At 44.7% G+C, this 24,881-nt stretch overlaps 1 protein-coding gene across 6 annotated transcripts in view; it reads left to right on the forward strand.

The window, feature by feature from the left end:
- The window catches only part of LOC110496551 (rho family-interacting cell polarization regulator 2), a 79,107-nt gene extending 60,526 nt beyond the window's left edge, over positions 1-18,581 (forward strand). For 4 of the 6 annotated variants that reach the window (XM_036953294.1, XM_036953295.1, XM_036953296.1 and 1 more), the window contains exons 10-24: positions 287-412; positions 895-1,043; positions 1,420-1,549; positions 1,970-2,119; positions 2,472-2,926; positions 3,037-3,301; positions 3,768-3,937; positions 11,110-11,278; positions 11,641-11,773; positions 11,921-12,085; positions 13,388-13,552; positions 14,380-14,582; positions 14,741-14,824; positions 15,876-15,966; positions 16,075-18,581. In XM_036953294.1, the coding sequence (XP_036809189.1) occupies positions 287-412; positions 895-1,043; positions 1,420-1,549; positions 1,970-2,119; positions 2,472-2,926; positions 3,037-3,301; positions 3,768-3,937; positions 11,110-11,278; positions 11,641-11,773; positions 11,921-12,085; positions 13,388-13,552; positions 14,380-14,582; positions 14,741-14,824; positions 15,876-15,966; positions 16,075-16,175 (2,556 nt within the window). In that variant the 3' untranslated portion in view covers positions 16,176-18,581. The remainder of the gene's footprint in view (positions 1-286; positions 413-894; positions 1,044-1,419; positions 1,550-1,969; positions 2,120-2,471; positions 2,927-3,036; positions 3,302-3,767; positions 3,938-11,109; positions 11,279-11,640; positions 11,774-11,920; positions 12,086-13,387; positions 13,553-14,379; positions 14,583-14,740; positions 14,825-15,875; positions 15,967-16,074) is intronic. The other 2 variants (XM_036953298.1, XM_036953299.1) reach the window with 1 other exon arrangement.
- The last annotated feature ends 6,300 nt before the right edge of the window (positions 18,582-24,881 follow it).

Below are 24,881 nucleotides of genomic sequence, written 5' to 3' on the forward strand. Positions count from 1 at the left end.
TTCCTAACAGGCCCTCCCTGTATCACAAATAGACAACTATATCTTTCCCAATCTGCAGACTGCCTCGAAAACGGCACTTATAAATATATAAAAACAACCGTTTCTTAGCTTATATCCTTCTCCTTGACCCTGCATCTATCTTTAACCTGTATCTTTGTCTCACCCCCCTCTCTTTCTCCTCTATCTCTACCCATCTTTATCCCTCTCTGCCCTCTCTAAATCTCTCTTTGTTTCTCTCCCTCCCTCCCTCTCACACCTCTGTCTCCTCCCTCCCTCCGTCTGTCAGATCTTCATGCGGTATGGTCGTCAGCGCTGGAAGCTGAAAGGGAAGATAGAGGTGAACTCCAGACAGAGTTGGGACGGAGAAGAGATGGTCTTCACGCCCCTCATCACAGACCTCATCAACATCAAAGTACAGCACAATCCGTCAATCAACCAACCAACCAATCAACCAATTAATTATATTTATGAAGACATTTTTAAGTCAACGTGCTTTATAAAACCCAGCCTAGAGTACAGTAACCCAGCCTACAGTACAGTGACCCAGCCTAAAGTACAGTACAGTGACCCAGCCTAGAGTACAGTACAGTAACCCAGCATAGATAACAGTACAGTAATCTAGCCTAGAGCACAGTGACCCAGCCTAGAGCACAGTGACCCAGCCTAGAGCACAGTGACCCAGCCTAGGGCAGTGGAGTTCAGTCCTGGTCTTGGGGAACCACAGAGTGTGCAGGCTTTTGTTCTAGCCCAGCACTAACCTACCTGAATCACCCTCTAACTTCCTGTCTTGACAGAGCTGAACAGGTCTAGCCACTCACATCTTGGTGGGCAGTGTGACCTTACTTCCTTTCTCTGGTCCAATTAGCTCTAACTTCCTGTCTCTTGTCCAATCAGGTTACCGAGCTGAAGGGTTTAGCCACTCACATCCTAGTGGGCAGTGTGATCTGTGAGACCAAGGACCTGTTCACGGCCATGCCTCAGGTGGTGGCTGTTGATGTCAACGACCTGGGAACAATCAAACTCAATCTGGAGGTCACATGGTTGTAAGTGGACTTAATTAAATCTCTCTTTGAGTGATGGATATATTTTTACATTTTGGTTAGTGACAGTTTAATCAGAATCAGAAGGTCACAGAAAGTTATTGGTGTGGTGCAAGGAGCAGAAAAACATGAACAACATGGAAACAGCAAATGAAACAGAAACAAACCATATTGTAGGACATTATAAACTACACAATACATACTACAGTGGTTAGTTACATCAGTGTACGTTGACTACATTAAGTTATACTCTAACGCTGCCCTCTTCTGGAGAATCTGGGTGTCTGCTCCAGTGTTACAGCATTACCATAGTACTGTAGTTCATAGTTCTCTAATGGACTTCCCCTCCTAACTGTCTCTCTGTCCTCCCCCCATGCAGTCCGTTCGATGTGGAGGACCTGACTCTCTCTTCAGGCAACGTGAGCAAGGCCACCGCCCTGCAGAGACGGGTGTCTGTCTACAGCCAGGGCACGCCAGAGACACCCACCTTCCAGGACCAGTCCTTCTTTGTGAGTCCCAGTCAGAGCGTCCTCTCCCTGGGGTGGGATAGGGGAGAGGAGTGGGTGGGTGTATGGCTTATAGCACAGCATCCTGCATCCTAGCACCTGCTTGCTCACAACACAGGATCCCTCGTTGCACTAACCCTGGAACCCACTTACCCAGGATTGCTTTAAACTGTGAAACTGTGATTGTCTGTCTATGTATTCAACATATATGTGTCTGTGTATGCTAACAAAGCAATGGTTGAGTCTGACTAACCCTAACCCACCCGCCACACCCTCCTTGCTCCCCATCCTCCCTCTAACCCCCCTCCCTCTCACTCCCTGCCTCCCTCCCTCCACCCACCCCTGCTCCCTCCCTCGTACCACCCCCCCAACCCTGCACCCATTCCTCCTCCCTCCACCCCCTGCTACCTGTGAGTGGTAAAGGAGTGGCACCCCCGCCCCTCCCCAACCCAGCATCGCTTCTCCTTCTTCCACGCCCTGAGGAACTCCCTGTTAGAGAAGCTGAGACGCAGTCGCTCCTTTGGCGACCTGGCCTCCCTCCGCCCCAGGCCCAAGTCCAGGCTGGAGGTCTATGTGAGTGAGGTCTGCTACGCTAGTACTTGCCCCGTTTACCCCTGCCTGTGTGCCTTTGCCTGCTTATTTGTTTGCATGGAGTGGCTTGTGTCAGCCTGTGTTCACGTCCCAGACTGACACAACAGTAGGAGGAGGGAAAGAGGAGGAGGCTGTGATGTCACTAGACTATTGGAGCACCTACAGGCTCTCTCTCCTCTCATCTGACTCTCTCTATATATATCTCTCTCTCCTCTCATCTGACTCTCTCTCTCTCATCTCATCTGACTCTCTCTCTCTATATATATCTCTCTCCTCTAATCTGACTCTCTCTCTCCCCTCTCTTTCTCTCCCCCCCCTTTCTCTCCCTCTCCAGTCCACCCTCCCTGATGACGTCTTTGAGAATGGTGGGTGTGGCAACTCTGAGTGCAAGCGCCTCTCCTTCACCTTTTCCGATACATCAGTCTCCTCCCTCAGCCCAAGCCTCGCCCCAGGCCAGTCCAACCCCGAAATCACTGTCACGCCGCCTGACACGAACCATTGGCCTCAAATACCCCCCAGGGAAGACAAAGGGGTAGAAGAGATGGTTCGGGTGCATGCAGACGTAGTGGAAGAGGAGGGTGAGGAGGAAGAGGAGAGTGGTGACAGCGGCGGTAGCGTGAGTGTTAGTCTGGTCAGCGAGGAAGTGGAGTCAGAGTGGGAGAGGGCAGAGTTCCAGCTTAATGTAGGTTCCTCCTCTCTCTGCTCTGAGAGCCAGTCGTCAGCTGTGGCTCCTGAGGATGTGTTCCTGGACCACGCTGGGTCTGACAGGGATGGAGATGAAGACGACAGGTAATATGTGATTGATGTTTTGTCTTTATGATGTTTATTGCACAGAGGCCAAATTAATCTCCCCTCAATGAACTTGTATTATAATCTATTAAATTCTATTATATTGTCAGCTCAGAGCTGCTGAAGCCCGTGGAACTGGACACTGAAGAACCAGGCAGCTTGACCAGGCAACTGGTGAGGAGGCTGACGTCGTCCGACATTCTGCCCGAGGTGGTGGGTTTGAGCTGGGCCGGGGAGGGAAGCAGGGCCTTCCTGGAGAGCAGCCTGGAAGAGGCCCTGCACAGCCTGCTGCTGAGGCTGGAATCACTGGGACAACGCTGTAGAGAGCTGCAGGACCTGGAACAGGAAGTGATGCGCCTGGAGGACCTGCTCAAGGTGAGGCCTGGCTTCCATGTCCCCTGTGTCATTCCAAATGGCACCCTGTTCTCTATGTGGTGCACTGCCCCATGTGGCCTTGGCCAAAAGTTGCACAATGTATAGGGTACAAGGTGCCTTTTGGGATTTTCCCTGGGATGGGATTTGTTTATTTTTCATAAAGATAAATGATCTGGCAAGGTTTTTAAGGGTGGTAGTTAATGTATGCTGTTAAGGTGATTGGAGCTGTATTGTGGTATTGACATTCATTAGAACCCCCCCATGGCTACAGGTGGTCTCCATTAGTATTAGTCTAGCCAACCCCTGGCAGGGCTTTTTAGGGCAGAGCATTTCAGGGTCTCATCTTTCCCTCAGTGCTGTCTCCCGGGCTACTGTAGCAAGTCATCCATGTTCTTATAGCACCTAGTTTCTCTTAGTGCTAGCCCTCCAAGCAGGGTTTCAGCATCTCGTGACGTCTTTCCCTCAGTGTCGTCTCCCGGGCCACAGGAGCAGGTCGTCCAGTCTCAGCCTGACGGTTGAGAGCGCTCTGGAGAGCTTTGACTTCCTCAACACCTCCGACTTCGATGACGATGACACGGGTGATGACCACGCCCTCCACCACTCTGTGTTCTTTGACATGGAGGTGGAGAGGATTGGGTGAGTCAAGAGGGAGGGGAAGAGGGAAAGTCCCGTCCCCTGTACTCTCTCTAGGCTACTACACCCTACATGGGAGATAGGCAAGGTCACTACCACCATCTCCTTCTCTGGCCCCTAACCTCTGCCCTGTCACGCCACATCTCACCACAGACAATGAGATTCCACTGGGCCTTTGTGTATCACTGTGTGTGTATCCGTGTGTGTGTATCCGTGTGTGTGTGTATGTATCCGTGTGTGTGTGTGCGCAGTGGTGGAAAAAGTACTACATTCTCATAATGAAAGTCACCCAGTAAAATACTACTTGAGTAAAAGTCTAAAATGATCCACCACTTGGTTTTATATATATACTTAAGTATCAAAAGTAAAGGTACGAATCATTTAAAATTCCTTATATTAAGCAAACCAGACAGGCACAATTTTATTTTATTTTAAATTTACGGATAGGCATGGTCACATTCCAACGCTCAGACATCATTTACAAACAAAGCATTTGGGTTTAGTGAGTCCTCCAGATCAGAGGCAGTAGGGAGGACCAGGGATGTTCTCTGTTTAGTGAGTCCACCAGATCAGAGGCAGTAGGGATGACCAGGGATGTTCTCTTGATAACTGTACGAATTTGACCATTTTCTGACTACTTTTGGGTGTCAGGGAAAATGTATGAAGTAAAAAGTACATACTTTTCTTTAGGAAAGTAGTGAAGTAAGTCGTCAAAAATATAAATGGTAAAGTACAGATATTTCCGCCTAAATAGACACACCCAAAAGTAACTGCTAATCATGTTTAGTTACATGATTCTGACATGAAAGTCATTTTTCATTGACAAACTATAAGTGAGTTATTGATGACTAGAGCTGGAAACACATCAGATGGCTTCCACAACGTGAACAATGTCGGAAAAAAATGGGATTGACAGACCTAACAACTAGAAATGGGCATATGTTTTAGTAAGTGGTGTCAGGTGTGGTCACGGGACGTTTCCAAATGTCCCTAAACCTCTCCATAGTGGCATATGTCTGTAAATTAAACCAAGTGTTTTACATATTTGCAATCCCTAAGTGCTATTTGTATAAAAACACCTTCTACCATATCGACCTCACTCAAACATTGTGGTGGTGTTATGGGGTATCCAGGGTTCAACCTCTCCAAAGTGTCCAAACCTAATTGAGATGGTTTGGGATGAGTTGGACTGCAGAGTGAAGGAAAAGCAGCCAACAAGTGCTCAGCATATGTGGGAACTCCTTCAAGACTGTTGGAAAAGCATTCCAGGTGAAGCTGGTTGAGAGAATGCCAAAAGTGTGCAAAGCTGTCATATATTTTGATTTGTTTAACACTTTTTTGGTTGCTACATGATTTCATCTGTGTTACTTCATAGTGTTGATGTCTTCACTATTATTCTACAATGTAGAAAATAGTAAAAATAAAGAAAAACCCTGGAACGAGTAGGTGTCCAACATTTTGACTGGTACTGTACATTAAATATATAAACATGTCTTATCAAACACAAACTTGGTGACACACGTGTCCTTCACTAAAAAAGGTAAAAAAAATAGAAATAAGTGGAACTATTTACAAATGGCGTTCGTGTTCATTTTACGTCCCAGGTGTAGATGATTAGATTACACTTTCACCATAGCTTGTGCATGTCGTGAGTCTTTGAAGCTGTCCCTCACTGCCAGGAAACAAAAAGTTGATTTGATTTGATTTGAAAAGATATCTGGCATTTTGAACAGAAGATCTGGCATTTCACCCTTTCCCTCCCTGTGTTTTGTGCAATGCTTGCAGTTCTTTTGTCTTTTGGCTTGTGTGCTGGATAGTGGCGCTCACCTTGAGTGGGGGGGGGGGGGGGGGGTCTTGTAATGGTTGTGAGGTTGCTTTGGGCCCCCAATTCAGCCATTTCCAACACCAGCTGCTCTCAGAGAGAGAGGGGTTTGACCTTTTTGCTTTGGACATCTGCTTGTGGAGAATGAAAGCGTTTACTGTAGCAATGTCCACAGTGGTAAAAACAAAGTCTTATACCACTTCCTGGTCTGGTGGAGGACCCGGAAGTAGCCTACCAGAGCATCAGATAGGACACCCCCATGCTGGCATCGTAGTCCTCCACAGAATCAGGAATGGGGACATTCGTCCTCACCCGTGCCCCAATGGCATTTTTCACCTTCCTTGAGACATGGTCATTATTGAATGCCTTATGCTGTGTGGTGAGCATGGTTACTTCCCTAGTGTCCTTCCATTTCACAAAAAGCAGCTTGTTAGTCCTGATCCAACGTATGGTCCTCCTCCGCTGTCTTTGTCATGTTGTTTACCTTGGTCTTTGGGAAAACGACTGTTTTAGGACGAATGGTGCCACATGCCCCTATTTTCTTTTTCAAGAGGTCTATGAAAAGCATGGGACTAGTATAAAAAGTGTCCACAAAGAGCTTGTACCCAAGTGAGGGAAAGTCCACCAGCTGCATGACATAGTCATAACTAAGGCCCTTCCCAGTGGGTGTGATCGCCTTGCCTTCCACGTGTAGGCAGAGGCTGAATCGGCTGGCAGAAAGCGCTTGTAGCCCCATTTGTCTGATTATTTTTAATATATTGCTTTAAGTCAATTCGAGCCTTTGAGGCAACCATGCGCTTATCTATAGATAGATTTTGAGCAGGCTTGAAGTAAGTTCTTCATGCCTCCACCATGTCATGATAAAGGGGCTTGGCCCGTGCAAGACGATCATACCCTGCAGTCCCCTTCTTCTGGTCATTCTCCTGATCCTTTTGTGTGTCACACATGTGAAGTGTACGGTTGATGGCCAAGAATCGGTTTTCACTCATGTTGGAGGTAGGGAACTCGAACCGACAGAGTGGGGATTTGCTCCAGTTGTCAACTAGTCTTGATGGTGACAGGTCCTTCATTCCCCCTGCTGCTTCTTGTCCCCATACTTGTTGGTATTACTAATTAGTATTCCAGTATAGAGGTGATAAAGTAGAGCTGAAACAGCTGCAAGGTGGTGTATGTTTTAAACCTAAATTGTTCTGACTCCACAGCATCTTCAAGGACCGTTTGCCACCTGTCCTCAGTTTCATCTCCCTCTGTTGTGCTGCTTTCCACTGCCTCTCCCTCTTCTCTGTTGAGGCCTAGATCTCCTCCCTGCCCCCGCACCTCCAGATGAACTTGCAGAGAGAGGAGGGGTGCCAGGGCCTGCAGTGGGGGTGGTTGAAGGAGGAGTGGGGTCTTTGTCGAGTGATGGATGTAGAACCATCAGACAGATTATAGCAGTGGGGGGTGAAGACCTTGGCCGGCGGGGGTACTAGCTGGGGAGGGGTGGCTCCAAAACGTCATCATCCAAATCCTCTGCATCCTCCACTCTGTGGTGAATAAAATAAAGGGATATATTGTTAAGACAGAATTTCAGTTGACAAAATTTACAAAACAACATTACTGTAAAATAAAAACACCAAGCCTAAACTTTATCTGTACAGTGACTTGCATAGAAGGTGTGAAGCACACACACAACGCAAACAGTAACACTTTGGAGACAAAGGCAGAGATGAGAACCACAAATAAACAATGGCCTCTCCAAAGTTACAAGCATGAAACATAGAACATCAAACAGTGAACTGATATGAAACATAGACAAGAACAACTATGTATGATATAACATTGAAATGATTTGCTACATAGGCTTATGTAAACTAAATCCAAAGCACAAAAAGCAGACAACTTATAAAAAACTAAATGCATTTAGTAAATTAGCGATATAAAGTCATGAAAATAATTTACTTCCAGATCTAAAAGTGCATCCAATCGTTCTAGAAGGTTATCGTCATCGGCCGAGGTGAAATCGCTCCCCTGATCCAAGTCCGACTCCAGTATTTTATTCAACGCTTCTATGTCGGTATGCTTATTCATAGATGTCTTCTTTTTAATATCCTGTTTGATATTTTAGTTTTTCCCCCGTTTTTTTTCTTTCTTGAGAAGTCATATTTTATTCTAAAGCCATGAAATGAAAGCGATGAAATCTGTTTACAATGTAATGAAGCATGCGTCTCGTCTCTGAGCCAGGTAGCAATAGTTCACATTACACATAAAGGTTCTAGGCCTTGCTTTGTCCCTCCCGGGTAAACTACATATCCCTGGAAAGCTTATCTCATTGGCTACAAGACTGTCAAGGTGCCATAGTAGCCAATCCTCTGTGTAATGGATGCCTACAGCGCGTAAGCAGTCAACATATTTTTGATGCGCAAAGATATAGTCACTCAGTGGACATTCGATGTTGCCATTAAGTCATACATCAGATAACATGGCAATATGCTAGATTTGTTCCTACCAACCTAAAGATGAATCCCATGTGGCTATAGCTCAAATACATATCAAATGGAAGCTTACCTTGTAAAATGTTTGCTGTTTAGTGAAAATGTTGTCGAAAATAAAGAATTGGCCTCTCAGGAGAAAGAGATGGCGTAGGAGGGAGAGAAAGAGAGGGTGGGAGAGAAATAGGGGGGAGAGAAGGAGCGAGGGGGAGAGAGACAGCCTGGGTTAGTCACACATACACACACACCGTGGTTTAAAGTACTTAAATGTAAAGTTTCCATATTTGGGGACCCTATTTGATTTGTTTTCAATTCAGTCTGGTATGAGAACGGTAGCCCCCATCTGCATTCCGGTTAGCGTTGTGAAGTAAACACGGAATACGTTGATGCACACCAAAAGCCGGGACTCCATAGATCAGGTCTTATTTATCTGCTTGTGACCTACCGTTATCGATCACCAGCCCCCCCTCATCACTCCCCTTCTCTTCCCCCTATCTCTCTCCCCATCCCTCTCTCCTTCCCTCTCTCTCCCTATCTCTCTCTCCCTCTCTCCTACCCTCTTTCTCTTTCTCTCCCTCCTATCCCATCTCTTTCTCCCCTCATCTCCCTCCCCTCATGTCTCTCCTCCTCTCTCGCCCCTTATGTCTCTCCCCTCTCCTTCTCCCCCCCTTCTGTCTATCTCCCCTATCTTTCTCTCACCCCATATATTTCTCTCACCCCCCCATCTGTCTCTCCTCCCCTCCTGTTTGTCTCTCTAGCCCTGTGCTTCTGTCCAGAAGAGTCAGGTTAGCAGTCTCTGCCAGGTGTAGGTTCTTTATGGTTGGACTATTGTCTTGTTGCTGTCTGTGACTGTCTGTGTTGCTGTAACTAGTAGTACTCACACACAACTATTTCATGTTTGTAAATTATTTCTTTATTCAGACAAAGGGTACTGCTATGGAATATCCTATGGCTCCTAACTATGTTAATTTGTATGGTTTACTATGCAATCTGACACACATCAGTTTCCTTGATCTTTTGTGTGAGGATAATGTAACATACACTGATCTTTACAGGACACCTACTGATGGTAACAGTTTGTTGATGATAGCTGTCACCCGCTTCCCTTGAAAAACAGTTTGCCCTACAGCCAATTCTGTCAAACAAAAATAATTTGCAAAAAACAATCAGATTGACAGAATGGTCAGATTAATACTGCCATTGAGAAAATTCAAGACATGATCTATTTCAAGGACAGTCTCGCAAAAAGAAGCATTCTTGCGTTCTTACTACTAGCTATTCAAAGTCCTCTGAACAAATTAATGGACTCGTTCACAAACATTGGCATATTCTAAGAGCCGATGACAGTATTGGTAATGTGCTTTCGAACCCTCCCTTGGTCGTATTCTTGCAGGGCATAAATCTCAGAGATCAACTGGTAAACTCTGATTTACCATCCCAATATACCCCTGCACAACAACTATTTGCGCCTCTACCGGATGGAAAATACAAGTGTAATGTCTGAGCTCAATGCAATGGCACTTACAAATGTAGATCCTTCAAACACCCACAAACAGGGAAACAGAACCCAATCAAAGGTGTTATTACGTGCTCCACTAAGGCAGTTATTTATCTTATAACTTGTCCTTGTGGTAAAAATTATGTAGGTAAAACAAAGCGCGAATCAAAAGTACGAATCTTGGGTCATCGTAGCACGTGTAAAAACTTGATGTACACAGTTGCGGGCCACTTTTTAGAAGCGAACCACTTGATTTCGTCCCTACGTTTTATCGCCATCACGTCGCCCGTCCTAGGAGAGGGCGTGACCTCTACAATTTATTGATAAATCGAGAGGCTGCCTGGATGTTTAATTTAAAGACCCTTGGTCTCAACGTAGACTTTGATCTGAAGCTATTCTTGTGATTCTACTAATCATTGTAATGTTTGTAGGCTTATTTAGCCAAATTGTATGTATGATATCCATTAGTTTTTTACATGTTCTATTTATATCTGTAAATCAACCAATGATATCAGGCCACAGCCCGCCATGATTACAGACACCTGTGTGTGTCCTTTGACATTATATAAACTAGTGACCCGCAGTGTTTGTCATCATAAACTGGTTCAGCCCTGAATGCTGATTGGCTGACAGCCGTGGTATACCACGGGTATGACAAAACATTTATTTTTATTGTGCGAATTACATTGGTAATCAGTTTATAATAGCAATAAGGCACTTCGGGTTTCTGGTCATGCCTAAGAACAGCCCTTAGCCGTGGTATATTGGCCGTATACCACACCACCTCGTGCCTTATTGCTGAATTATACCCTGATGAAGACAGCTTGTCTGTCGAAACGTTGGTTATTAGGTTATTCAATTATTGCATCTGAGCTCCTAGAGTGTGTGGCTCTCCTTTTTTAATTTGTTGTGATTTTTTGTTAATCATGTGTTGCTGTGACTGTCATGCACGTTATGCGGTGTGATTGTTATCGCTGTTGTCAGCCTAACAGTGTCGTGGCTCGGTTTGTTTTTCTGCCCTATGTGTCTCTCTGGCCATGTCCCTCTCCTATCTCTCTCTCCTCTCTTCTTATTCTGTGTCTTTCTGTCTGTCTCAGGTGCCCACTTCCTGTCCAGATCACAATCCTAGAGAATTTGTATAATTCAATAAACATTGTAGGGTGTTAAACAGCTACTCATGTTCAGTATCGAGTGTCAGCCAGTAAATGTTATTCTGTACCAGAGCCTCTATATTACAATGGAACATAATGCATTTAACTCTAGCATTACATATCAGGCTGATTTACATACTGTAATATTCTCATGGTTTTAGTAGTGATTGTATTCCATTTCTATACTCTGCTGCTCCCCCCTGGTGGTGACTGTGTATCTCCTGTCTGTCTAACAGGCCTGGAGGCCAGCACCCAGAGGCCAGGGGCCACCTGAGTGAAGCCCTGACGGAGGACACCGGGGTGGGCAACAGTGTGGCCGGCAGCCCCCTGCCTCTCACCACTGGCAATGAGAATCTGGACATGGCCATCGTCATTCATCTGCAGTACTGCGATCAACTCATCCAGGTGAATGAACATGCTCCAGTGCCCTCACAGAGGATATCTGGAAAATGATAGAGAAATGTTTTTCTTATGATATTGTTATAGTCAAGCGTGTGTCAAATCCACTGCGCTCCTATTAGGCTGCCTGCAATTTAAATGTCAAACATCATTTTTCCAATTGATAACAAACTATACTCTGTCATGCTAACGAATTACAGTCTTGAGCAGATGTAGAAAATGAAATTAGCATTGATCTAAGAGTGTGGCCGGGAAGTTCTCATGTAATTTATTGGCTGCGACTGCATGGAAGAGTGGAGACTAACACAATACTACATGGTTTGGCTAGACTGTGTGCGCACCAACTCAATCTCTGTGTGTAACGACAGCTACTGTCCAGTGGAGGGAGCCCTTGGCAGCGTAGAGCCCAGCTCCAGAAGCTCTCAGCTCAGACTCAGCTGCTAGAGGAACTGGGAGAGATCAGCACAGAATGCCTGGGGAGCATCACCTCGGCTGCTGACGGTGGGTTCTCTCTCTCTCTCTCTTGATCTCTCTCAATACTTTACAGTTGAGTAAATATGAATAAATGGAGGCTACTTTGTACTCTCTCTCTGGGGCAAGGAACTAGGTCAGATAATGAATCTCTATGTCCTCCCTCCTCTCTCTCAGTGCTCCCAGGGCTGGCAGAGCGGCCAGGGCTGATGGCTCTGTGGTCAGAGTGTAGTGGTTCTGGAGGACAGTTTCACACTACGCTGGACCGGGTGCTTAAACACATGCACCACAGCTACACCAGTCCACTGCAGGAGAGGCACCCACACACCACAGCTGAAACAGGTAGGCCTCTCTTTCTCTCTGTGTGTTTGTGTCTTAAAACGTTTTGTGTTTGGAGATATTTGTTTCCAACATTTACAAAGTGTATGATGTGTATGTGAGTGAATCTGATTGATTACACCATAGTTCAGGGGTCATCAGCTAGATTCAGCCGTGGGACGTTTTTTTTTCTTGTGCGGATTTCGAGGGACCGGAACATAATTACAAATCATTTGAGGACTGCAAGAAGCCCAAACAGAGATAATAATTGACTAAGACATAAAAATGTAAAACCTTTCTTACACATATAACCACGTGTCTCTATCATGCGTGGGAATACTTGCGAACAGATTTCCAAAGTTAAAATCACTTGGAACTGATTTCCTGGTGTTTTTACAGTCTTATGTCCAACATTGAAAATGCTCAAAAAATCAAGACCGTTTTCTTTATTTTTGCTTGTAAAACTTGTGGGCCAAATAAAACCACCAATTAGGGAACCCTGCCATAGTGTAGTGTCCTGTCACTGTATACATCTCACACAGCTGTCTGTCCTGTCACTGTATATATCTCACACAGCTGTCTGTCCTGTCACTGTATACATCTCACACAGCTGTCTGTACTGTCACTGTATACATCTCACACAGCTGTCTGTACTGTCACTGTATACATCTCACACAGCTGTCTGTACTGTCACTGTATACATCTCACACAGCTGTCTGTACTGTCACTGTATACATCTCACACAGCTGTCTGTACTGTCACTGTATACATCTCACACAGCTGTCTGTACTGTCACTGTATACATCTCACACAGCTGTCTGTACTGTCACTGTATACATCTCACACAGCTGTCTGTACTGTCACTGTATACATCTCACACGGCTGTCTGTACTGTCACTGTATACATCTCACACGGCTGTCTGTACTGTCACTGTATACATCTCACACGGCTGTCTGTACTGTCACTGTATACATCTCACACGGCTGTCTGTACTGTCACTGTACACATCTCACACGGCTGTCTGTACTGTCACTGTATACATCTCACACGGCTGTCTCAGTACTGTCACTGTATACATCTCACACAGCTGTCTGTACTGTCACTCTACACATCTCACACAGCTGTCTGTACTGTCACTCTACACATCTCACACAGCTGTCTGTACTGTCACTGTATACATCTCACACAGCTGTCTCAGTACTGTCACTGTATACATCTCACACGGCTGTCTGTACTGTCACTGTATTTATCTCACACAGCTGTCTGTGCTGTCACTGTATACATCTCACACGGCTGTATCTCTCTTCCCTCTCGGTCCTCCACAGTGATCTGGCTGGTGGTGAGTGAGATGGTGGACAGGAGTGAACTGGCCTCCCCTCCTCCCTCGGCCCTGTCCCAGGACGTCCTCACAGTGTTCCAATTCCACAGCTACGTCTCAGAGCACAGTGTTGGGGACATGAAGGAACACCTACTGCAGGTGGCTAGAGAGGGTAAGGCTCAGGACCAACACACCTTTTTTATCAGCATTCATGTAACTAACCTCCCTTCCTCATCTGTTGGGGGTCCTAGTGTACTAATTTCCTTGGAGGCGGAGTTGTTTATAATCTAGGTGCCAGTCTGTTTTGCTTTAACTAACATTTTGCTGTTTGGCAAGACAATGATGTAGTGTGGAACGTCGAACCAGTCAGTAACCCAAGTTAGAGGTCTGATCTGATGAAGACTGAGGGGTCCAAACATTGACTTGCTACATGGTCCGCTGAACAAAACTTGTGCCTTGCGAAAGTATTCGGCCCCCTTGAACTTTGCGACCTTTTGCCACATTTCAGGCTTCAAAAATAAAGATATAAAACTGTATTTTTTTGTGAAGAATCAACAACAAGTGGGACACAATCATGAAGTGGAACGACATTTATTGGATATTTCAAACATTTCAAACTTTTTTAACAAATCAAAAACTGAAAAATTGGGCGTGCAAAATTATTCAGCCCCTTTACTTTCAGTGCAGCAAACTCTCTCCAGAAGTTCAGTGAGGATCTCTGAATGATCCAATGTTGACCTAAATGACTAATGATGATAAATACAATCCACCTGTGTGTAATCAAGTCTCCGTATAAATGCACCTGCACTGTGATAGTCTCAGAGGTCCGTTAAAAGCGCAGAGAGCATCATGAAGAACAAGGAACACACCAGGCAGGTCCGAGATACTGTTGTGAAGAAATGTGGCAAAAGGTCGCAAAGTTCAAGGGGGCCGAATCGCAAGGCACTGTAAGTACCCATGTGAGTTAATTATGTAATAAACTGGACGTCCATCCCTCAGCTGTGTTTGCGGAAGTCCTGAGCGGCGGCGACTCGGAGCGTTGTCTAAAGGAATTAGAAGAGGTGTCACACACCAGCCTGTGTCCCCAGTTGCAGACTCTCAGGGCCCTGGCCTCCCTCCTCTCCCACAAAGACCCCCAGCTCAGCAAGGCCGCAACTGCCTACATCACTTCCGCTGCCTCTCACACACCCTTTAGGTCAAAGGTCAGTTTTGAAATGGTGTTTCTATTAGCCCGGGAGGGTCAAGGATCAACCCTACTAAACCGGGAGGGTCAAGGATCAACCCTACTAAACCAGCCAGGATTACTTGACAGGTGTGTTATGGCAGGGAACTGAGTTTCTGTGTGTGTGTGTGTTTACAGGCGGTGGACTGCTACACACAGTCCTTGTCGGAGGGGGGAGTTCTAACGCAAAGGTCTGCCTGCGCTGCTCTCGGTTGTCTACAGGTCAGTGTATATCTGACTGCAATATTCTATTTATTTATTTTATCTTTTCTCCCCAATTTCGTGGTATCCAATTGTTAGAAATTACTATCTTGTCTCATCGCTACAACTCCCGTACGGGCTCGGGAGAGACGAAGGTCGAAAGCCATGAGTCCTCCGAAACACAACCCAAATGGAATATTGCGAGGCCTCCCGGGTGGTGCAGTGGTCTAGGGCACTGCAGCGCTAGCTGTGCCACCAGAAACTCTGGGTTCGCGCCCAGGCTCTGTCGCAGCCGGCCGCGACCGGGAGGTCCGTGGGGTGACGCACAATTGGTCTTCCGGGTTAGTGAGGGTTTGGCCGCACTGCTTCTTAAACCCGGAAGCCAGCCGCACCAATGTGTCGGAGGACTGCGCACTGCGCCCGGCCAAGGATATCAAGGATATCCTACCGGCCAAACCCTCACTAACCCGGAAGACCAAGGGTTTGGCCGCACTGCTTCTTAAACCCGGAAGCCAGCCGCACCAATGTGTCGGAGGACTGTGCACTGCGCCCGGCCAAGGATATCAAGGATATCCTACCGGCCAAACCCTCACTAACCCGGAAGACCAAGGGTTTGGCCGCACTGCTTCTTAAACCCGGAAGCCAGCCGCACCAATGTGTCGGAGGACTGTGCACTGCGCCCGGCCAAGGATATCAAGGATATCCTACCGGCCAAACCCTCACTAACCCGGAAGACCAATTGTGCGTCACCCCACGGACCTCCCGGTCGCGGCCGGCTGCGACAGAGCCTGGGCGCGAACCCAGAGTTTCTGGTGGCACAGCTAGCACTGCAGTGCCCTAGACCACTGCACCACCCGGGAGGCCTCGCAATATTCCATTTCCATGGAAGATAAAGTGAAGTTTGTATGTCTGTATGTTCCTGGTCTTAGTAAGATTGATTTATTAATCAAGTAATTAATATTCATTATGTCTCCCTGCAAGAGCGTGACATTCCTTATGAACTTCTTCAGTGGCTTAGTCTCCTTTCATCAACGTACCGGTTATGAAGTGAACCTGTTCTTCTCTCTGTCAGGCGGTAGAGAGTATTCGAGCGGTGGTGTTGCTGTGTGACTCGGCAGACGAGGAGCTTCATCACATTGCCATAGAAACCCTGCTCACCATGGGTGAGTGGTTGACAAACAATGTCTGTTTTAGTGAACCTTGATCCATTTTCAAATGGTTGAGGTCTAACATCTCCTTCTCTTTCTTCTTCTGCCGATGACGGTCCCCAGGAGAGGAGGGGCGTCTGGCGTATGAGCAGCTGGACACGGTGCCCAGGGAGCTGGTACAACTGGGGACAAGGCGAGGGACCGCTGTCACCACTGCCTTCTGAAAGCACAGGTCTAATTAACTTAACCTAGGAGCATCATAACCACAGGAGGGGGACAACCCCCTCACCCCCAACAGTCCGGGCCTCCCTCCACCTTGCCTGAACATTTGAATGGACACAGCTAGGGGGAGGGGCCTGATCAAAGCAGAGGAGCCCAACTCATCATCAAAGGGCCACATGTCTCATCCTTCTCAACAGACTGGTCTAAATCCTAGCTGTCCACTGACCACCACTATTAAGCAATCTCTCACTGCACAGACAGAGCCTATTTACTATCATAACTATTATTATGAATCTTATTATCACGGTTGTGTTTGACATTGTTATTATCAGTATCACAGTTATGGTTGCTTTATATAACTGCTATTAATTATTTGTTTTAGTAAGTGACGTTCACATTAGTCGACGGCTATTTGTACTTTTGAATTGCACTGTGGCAGGCATGTAAATATCATAGCACAGCATTAAACTCTGTGTGATAATGAGTGACGCATCGAAATGGATCGAGTTGGTGTTTTTCTGATATGCATCGTTGAGTTTCAGGGATTTTACAGACCGTTTGAACACTTTCTGTCAGTGTGTCATGGATGAGAAGTCAGAAGACAGATTCAGGTTGCTCAGGAGGAGGTAGTTAAGCAATGTTCGCAATCTCACGTCATCAACATGCAAAAAGAGGAAGACGGTGTCTTACCGGCCAGCAATGTCCTCACTTCATCAACATGCACAACGTGGAGAGAATCATATACTTGGACTGCTTAACAAACTCTTCTACCCACACATGCCTGGGATCTGCATTCAGAGTTTGATTGAATGTCTGCTTGCTGGGAACTGATTTGAGATCAGTTGTTTAAGCCACTGGAGGAGATTGATCAGAATCTATTGTTTTGGAAGCAGGTTGGCCTCCATGCATGTGCCCATTACTACATGTACTGCTCTTTTCATCCTATTGGTACTAATGCAGTCTAGGAGTATGTGTTAGTGAGGTAATGTTAGTGAGAAATGAGAACGTAACTGCTCCATAGCGGTACAGATCAGAACCAAGGGGTTTGTATAAGTTGGGATGTTGCCGAGGCTATAGTACTCCGTATAGCTTCTTATGCCTATTGTAACTATACTACTGAGTCCGTGGCCTCTTTGCCACGACAACAAAACATGTTTGTTTCTCGACCTAATTTATTTACTTATTTACACGTCACATTTTGGATTCTAATATTCTTTCATTTGCATGTACTTTTTTGAGTAAGAGGGCAGAATGCAGATACTAGTAAAATTGTTTCATTTTCTGCTTCTGGTTGACATTTCAAATATTGGCCTCAAATTCATTTTGGGAATGATCTTGCTTACATATAATGTAACTCAAAATGTGGATTTGTTTAGCTCTTTTGGAATTTGTCTATGCGTTTTAAAGGAAAAATCCACTCAAAAACTATATTTTGGGACAGTATCAACAGTAGACTAATGAAAAGAAATACCAAAAAGCTGTTTGAGTGGATTCTTCCTGTAAGTAGAATGAATGGCTGGTTATTATCTGGAGAGGATTTGCCAATATCATATAGCTTTGGTCCAAATGGGACCGTAGATATTAGAGAATCTTTCTTTATTACGCAAGTGACTCATAACCAAAGTAAAGCCTGAATCTAAGAGAATCATCTTTTGTAAGAATGAATCATGAACCTATCTGCAACCTGGCCTCTACACCCAGACTCACCTGAAAAGCACAACAATATTAATCAATGTTATCTAAATGATCATCCCAATCCTGCGACATTACATCGGGTTCTAACTAATTGCACACTCTCCAAAAGCCATAGCGATGAAATAGGTGTATTTAAGGCAGTAATATGTGTGATAATGTTATTTTTTTCTTTTGTATATTAAAGCTGTAAGTGTGAGTTTTTCAAATTGAAGATGGCTTTTTGTTGTTCTATGTCAAAGTGTGGCCTTGTGTTCGTTGAACATGGTCTATATTTTGAGTAACAATGCCTGTTTCTCCCATGATGTGAATAACATTACAGTATTTTAGTAAGATGATACTAGTTACTTCAAGGACTAACTCTAACAACATCCTTGTTTTTTTTTTCTCCACGAGGCCTCTGCTTACTTTCTACTAAAAATGACCAGTGTTGTGAATTGACATTTTGCTTCTATTCCAATCCAAGTCATCAGATTAAAGACGTAGGTCAAATAATTCAACGTTGTTTAATATTCATCATATTTTATGTAACCACACATGATTTGCATTATATCTTTACATTATGGTAAACCTTGGACTTGAACAGAAAGCACACAGAAAGGTCATGTCACATAGCTTCAGTAGACTGCATTACATTATTTTCTCCTATTGGTTTACAGTATTTCTCCTGCTCAATGAAAGTGGCAATAAAGTTTATTTTTGCATAATTATGAAAATGTTGTCCGATTGTTTCATTTATTGGAGATACATGGGATATGGATCAGAAGTTCACAGGTTGTAATCTTGCCGATGCCTTTTCTTAAAATAGGGCCACTGTAACGGTTTTCTTTGGGTGAAGTAGAGTCGGACCAAAATGCAGCGTGGTTGTTATTCATGTTTTTGAATGAAGAAACTGAACATGAACAAAACAATAAACGTGAGAAAACCTAACAGCCTATCTGGTGACAACAAAACACAGAGACAGGAACAATCACCCACAAAACCCAACACCAAACAGGCTACCTAAATATGGTTCCCAATCAGAGACAATGACCAACACCTGCCTCTGATTGAGAACCATATCAGGCCAAACATAGAAATAGACAAACCAGACACACAACATAGAATGCCCACCCAGCTCACGTCCTGACCAACACTAAAACAAGGAAAACACACACGAACGATGGTCAGAACGTGACAGCCACCTTGCATGTGGTTTACGTGATCTGATCAAGAGGAGCCAATCCCAAGGGGACTCCCAATCACGGCCGGTTGTGATACAGCCTGGAATTGAACCAGGGTCTGTAGTGATGCCTCTTGCACTGAGACGCAGTGCCTTAGACTGCTGCCTCCCGAGCATCTGCCCAGCCCAGCATTCTCACTCTCCCATCCCTACTGCCTACATTGTTTGCCACTTGGCCTTAAATCGTACCAATTTGTTTTTCTCAGTTGACCATGCTATTAAAATATAAAAATTGTGTCAACGATGGGGGATTAATAGATTTACATTTTATATTTTTTTTCAAGATGAGTTATAAGAAGAGAATTGTCCAGCCCATCGGGTATCTCACAACACCCCCATATGCCATGTCTTGAAATATGCAGACAGACGGAATAAAAGTAAGTTTACATTGTCATACAGTTGAAGTCAGAAGTTTACATACACCTTAGCCAAATACATTTAAACTCAGTTTTTCACCATTTTTGACATTTAATCAGAGTAAAAATTCCCTGTCTTAGGTCAGTTAGGACCACTTAATTTTAAGAATGTGAAATGTCAGAATAATAGTAGAGAGTGATTTATTTCAGCTTTAATTTCTTTCATCACATTCCCAGTGGTCAGAAGTTTACATACACTCAATTCGTGTTTGGTAGCATTGCCTTTAAATTGTTTACTTTGGGTCGAACGTTTCGGGTAGCCATCCACAAGCTTCCCACAATAAGTTGGGTGAATTTTGGCCCATTCCTCCTGACAGAGCTGGTGTAATTGAGTCAGGTTTGTAGGCCTCCTTGCTCACACACACTTTTTCAGCTCTGCCCACAAATGTTCTGTGGGGTGGGGCCATCACAAAGGTCAGGGCTTTGTGATGGCCACTCCAATACCTTGACTTTGTTTCCTTAAGCCATTTTGACACAACTTTGGAAGTATGCTTTGGGTCATTGTCCATTTGGAAGACCCATTTGCGACCAAGCTTTAACCTGACTGTCTTTTGATATTGCTTCAATATATTGACAATTTTCCTGCCTCATGATGTCATCTATTTTGTGAAGTGCACCAGTCCCTCCTGCAGCAAAGCATCCCCACAACATGATGCTGCCACCCCCGTGCTTCAAGGTTGGGATGGTGTTTTTTGGCTTGCAAGCCTCCTCCTTTTTCCTCCAAACATAATGGTCATTATGGCTAAACAGTTCCATTTTTGTTTCATCAGACCAGAGGACATTTCTCCAAAATGTATGATCTTTGTCTCCATGTGCACTTGCAAACCGTAGTTTGGCTTTTTCATGGTGCTTTGGAGCAGTAGCTTCTTCCTTGCTGAGCGGCCTTTCAGGTTATGTCGATAATGGACTCGTTTTACTGTGGATATAGATACTTTAATACATGTTTCCTCCAGCATCTTCACAGGGTCCTTTGCTGTTGTTCTGGGATTGATTGCACTTTTCGCACCAAAGTGCGTTCATCTCTAGGAGACAGAACGCGTCTCCTTCCTGAGCGGCATGACGGCTGCGTGGTCCCATAGTGTTTATACTTGCGCACTATTGTTTGTACAGATGAATGTGGTACCTTCAGGCGTTTGGAAAATGCTCCCAAGGATGAACCAGACTTGTGGAGGTCTACAATTAATTTGAGGTCTTGTTTGATTTCTTTTGATTTTCTCATGATGTCAAGCAAGGAGGCACTGAGTTTAAAGGTAGGCCTTGAAATACATCCACAAGTACACCTCCAATTGACTCAAATGTCAATTAGCCTATCAGAAGCTTCTAAAGTCATGACATCATTTTTTGGAATTGTCCAAGCTGTTTAAAGGCACAGTCAACTTAGTGTATGTAAACTTTGGACCCACTGGAGTTGTGATACACTGAATTATAAGTGAAATCATTTGTCTGTAAACAATTGTTGGAAAAATTACTTGTGTCATGCACAAAGTAGATGTCCTAACCGACTTGCCAAAAGTCGGAACCCCCCCCCAGCTGTTCAGAGATCATCTGCCTCCAGAGATAAAAATGTTTTATCCCAAGAGGGTGTGACACCTACTCCTATTGCCTGCTGCATGAATTATGATCTGCTGATCTGTTCACCATCTGCCCTGGCCTGACTCCCCGTGTCCTGTACAGATACCCCACCACACTTCCCCCTCTCTCCCGCTTTTGCTTGCCTACAGCTCTCACGCACTGTTGGGGCTAGTCCCAAGTCATTAATCAAATCAAATGTATTTACATAGCCCTTCGTACATCAGCTGATATCTCAAAGTGCTGTACAGAAACCCAGCCTAAAACCCCAAAACAGCAAGCAATGCAGGTGTAGAAGCACTTCATTTTTGTTTTGTGCTTTTTGATGTTTTGTTATTTGCCTCATGACTCCTGTATGTTTTGTTGACTATGAACTTTCTTGTTTACCCAACTGTGGGACAGGCTGTTTGTTCCCACACTAGGTACTCAGACTCTCTATTGGTTGCAAAGACTTTTGGCCTCCCATCCTATTCCAACCACCTATCGCCGGCTTTGTATTCATGTTACCTGATGAAATTGCTGTACAATATGATCTTGTTGCCATCTAATGCACATTCAAATGTCATAAATCAACACTGCAGAGCTCTTCCTGTCCTCTGCCGTGCCTTGATTGTCTTAATGCTGATGACTGGAAATGTGCATGTACACCCTGGCCCATCATCTACAGTTGCTAGCCCCAATTCTGACTTGTGCACTGATATCTGCTTCACCGATTTCTGCTCTCGTAAAAGTTTTCTGCACGTTAACACTAGAAGCTTATTACCTAAAAATGTATAAATTGAAAGTGAGGGTTCACAGTTCCAATCCAGATGTGTTGGTCATTACTGAGATGTGGTTAAGGAAGAGTGTTTTGAACACTGATGTTAACCTTTCTGGTTATAACCTTTTTCAGCAAGACAGATCTTCCAAAGGTGGTGGAGTGGCAATCTTTACCAAGGATCACTTTCAGTGCTTGGTTGTCTCCACCAAGTCTGTCCCCAAACAATTTGATTTGCTGGTTTTAAGCATTAAACTTTAAAATAGCTATTTGTTGACTGTTGCTGGGTGTTATCGTCCTCCATCAGCACCGGCCTGTACCCGACCTGCCCTACGCTCTCTCCTGGTCCCTTACACTAAGTCTGAATTTGTCCTGCTAGGTGACCTAAATTGGGACATGCTTAAATCATCTGACCAAGTCCTAAAGCAATGGGACTCCCTAAATGTTTCTCATATTATCACCAATCCCAAGGTGTGACTCCAAACACCCAGAAAAGGCGACTCTCCTCAATGTTATCCTCACAAATAATCCTGATAGGTATCAGTATGGTGTTTTCTGTAATGACCTTAGTGATGACTGTTTTACAGCCTGTGTTTGTATTGGCTGCTCAGTCAAACGACCTGTCCTGATTTGTCAGACGCTTGCTAAAAAACTTTAATGAGCAAGCCTTCCTTCATGGCCTGGCCTCTGTAAATTGGTATAAAATTAGCATGATCCCCTCTGTTGAAGATACTTGGACCTTTTTTGATATGTTCAGTGGTATTGTAAACAAACACACCCCCATAAAGAAAATGATCATTAAAAACAGGTTCAGCTCCTGGTTCAACTGTGACCTTGCAGAGAATTTAATTTGGTGAAAGGCTCAGCCCACGCATACTCAGGCTGACTGGCTCTCTTTCAGGCAAATGAGAAATAAGTGCACTCAGGCTATCCGGAAGGCCAAAGTTAGTTACTTAAGGAGCAGTTCCCTCTCTCAAGGTCTAACACCAAGAAGTTCTGGAAAACGGTTACAGACCTGGACCTCCTCACAGCTGCCCATGTCCTTTAATGTTGATGTGGTTGTTACTGACAAGAAGCACACGGCTGAGCTCTTTAATCACCACTTCATTAAGACAAGCTTCATATTTAACTCAGCCATGCCTCCTTGCCTGTCCAACATTTCCTCATCTCCCACCCCTGCTAATGCGACTAGCCCCCGCTGCTCCTCCCTCTTTTGCCCCTGCACCGTTAAAGTTTCTCCCTGCAGGCGGTCACTGAGTCCTAGGTGCTAAAGGAGTTCCTTAAACCATCTGGGTCAGATGGTTTAGACCCTTCTTTAAGGTTACTGCCCCTATCATCGCCAAGCCTGTCTCTGACATTTTTTTACCTGCCTCTCCTCTCTGGGGTGATTCCCATTGGTTGGAAGGCAGCAACGGTGCATCCTTTATTTAACGGGGGAGATCAAATTGATCCTAACTGTTATAGGCCTCTCTATTTTGCCGTTAATCAGAAGTGTTGGAAAAACTTGTCAATCAACTGACTGTCTTTCTTGATGTCTATAGTATTCTCTCTGGTATGCAGTCTGTGTGTCACTGCAACCTTAAAGGTTCTCAATGATTTCACAATTGCCATTGATTCTAAGCAATGTTGTGCTGCTATTTTTATTGACTTGGCCAAAGCTTTTGATTACGGTAGACCATTACATTCTTGTGGACTGGCTAAGGAATATTGGTGTCGCTGAGGGGTCTTTGGCCTGGTTTGCTAACTACCTCTCTCAAAGAGTGCAGTGTATAGAAAGTCAGAACATCTGCTGACTCAGTCACTGCCTGTCACCAACGGAGTACCCCAAGGCTTGATCCTAGGCCCCACAATCTAAATTTACATCAACAAAGATTACAGTTTTATACTCAGCTGGCCCCTCCCTGGATGTTGTGTTAAACGCTCTGCAACAAAACATTCTCTGCTCTTAACCCTGTTCTGAACATCTCCAAAACAAAAGTCATGTGATTTGGTAAGAAGAATACCCCTCACCCCACTGATGGGTCCTGGAGGACTGGAGTTGGGAAACACTGAGCTAGAGGATGAGTGTGTACTTTCCCACAGCCTCTTAACCTTCCAGCAGTGACATACTCATCACACGGTCACCTCTCCTCTTTGTTTGTCCTTTTAGCCCTGTTTACACCCGACTTGCCTAGTTAAATACATTTAAAATATATATCAATTCTACTCATTAGTTTATACTGGATACATTTGTTAACTGTGATTTCATTAGTTATGGTTCAACTTTCCTTCCACCTTGTGCCTACATCAGTTGTTAAGTCTTGGTTCCAATAGTTTAAGAGATTGTCAGTCGGATATGCTCTCTTCAAGGTTTAGTATATCTTCCCTATCATATTAACATCATTTTCTGGCTGCCAAAGTTTTGGGATTTATTTTAGTTAACAAGCACTCCACCGAACACAAGTTATTTTAAATCATCTACAGTACACCAGTCTAAAATGTGAAAAATGTGGACACGCTCAGGACACAAGACACATGTTATCACCAGGTGTAAACAGGGCTAAAAGGACAAACAAAGAGGAGAGGTGACCGTGTGATGAGTATGTCACTGCTGGAAGGTTAAGAGGCTGTGGGAAAGTACACACTCATCCTCTAGCTCAGTGTCCCAACTCCAGTCCTCGAGTACCCCCAACAACACACATTTTCGTTGTAGCCCCAGACAAGCACGCCTGATTCAACTTATCAAGCCCTTACAATGAAAATGTGTATAGTTTGGGGTACTCGAGGACTGGAGTTGGGAAACTTAACTAGCTGACTTTACAAAGTTTTCTACCAAGAGAAAAAAGTTGTGTTCAGATGGGGATTATCAGCCTACATATACCAGCAGATAAAGTCCTGTGCTTGTGTGATTGGCATTTCCATTGAGAAAGAACTATCCGTGTCTGGATATCGCTGAAGTAATTCTACTTGCATAAAGAATGTAGATGCATCACAATGGTTAGAGAATTTTGTATTCCATCTCAAGCATTCCGATCCACACACATTCAGCTGAACACAGAGGAAAACTGACACC

The sequence above is a fragment of the Oncorhynchus mykiss genome, chromosome 18, assembly GCF_013265735.2.
Source record: "Oncorhynchus mykiss isolate Arlee chromosome 18, USDA_OmykA_1.1, whole genome shotgun sequence".
NCBI lineage: Eukaryota > Metazoa > Chordata > Actinopteri > Salmoniformes > Salmonidae > Oncorhynchus > Oncorhynchus mykiss.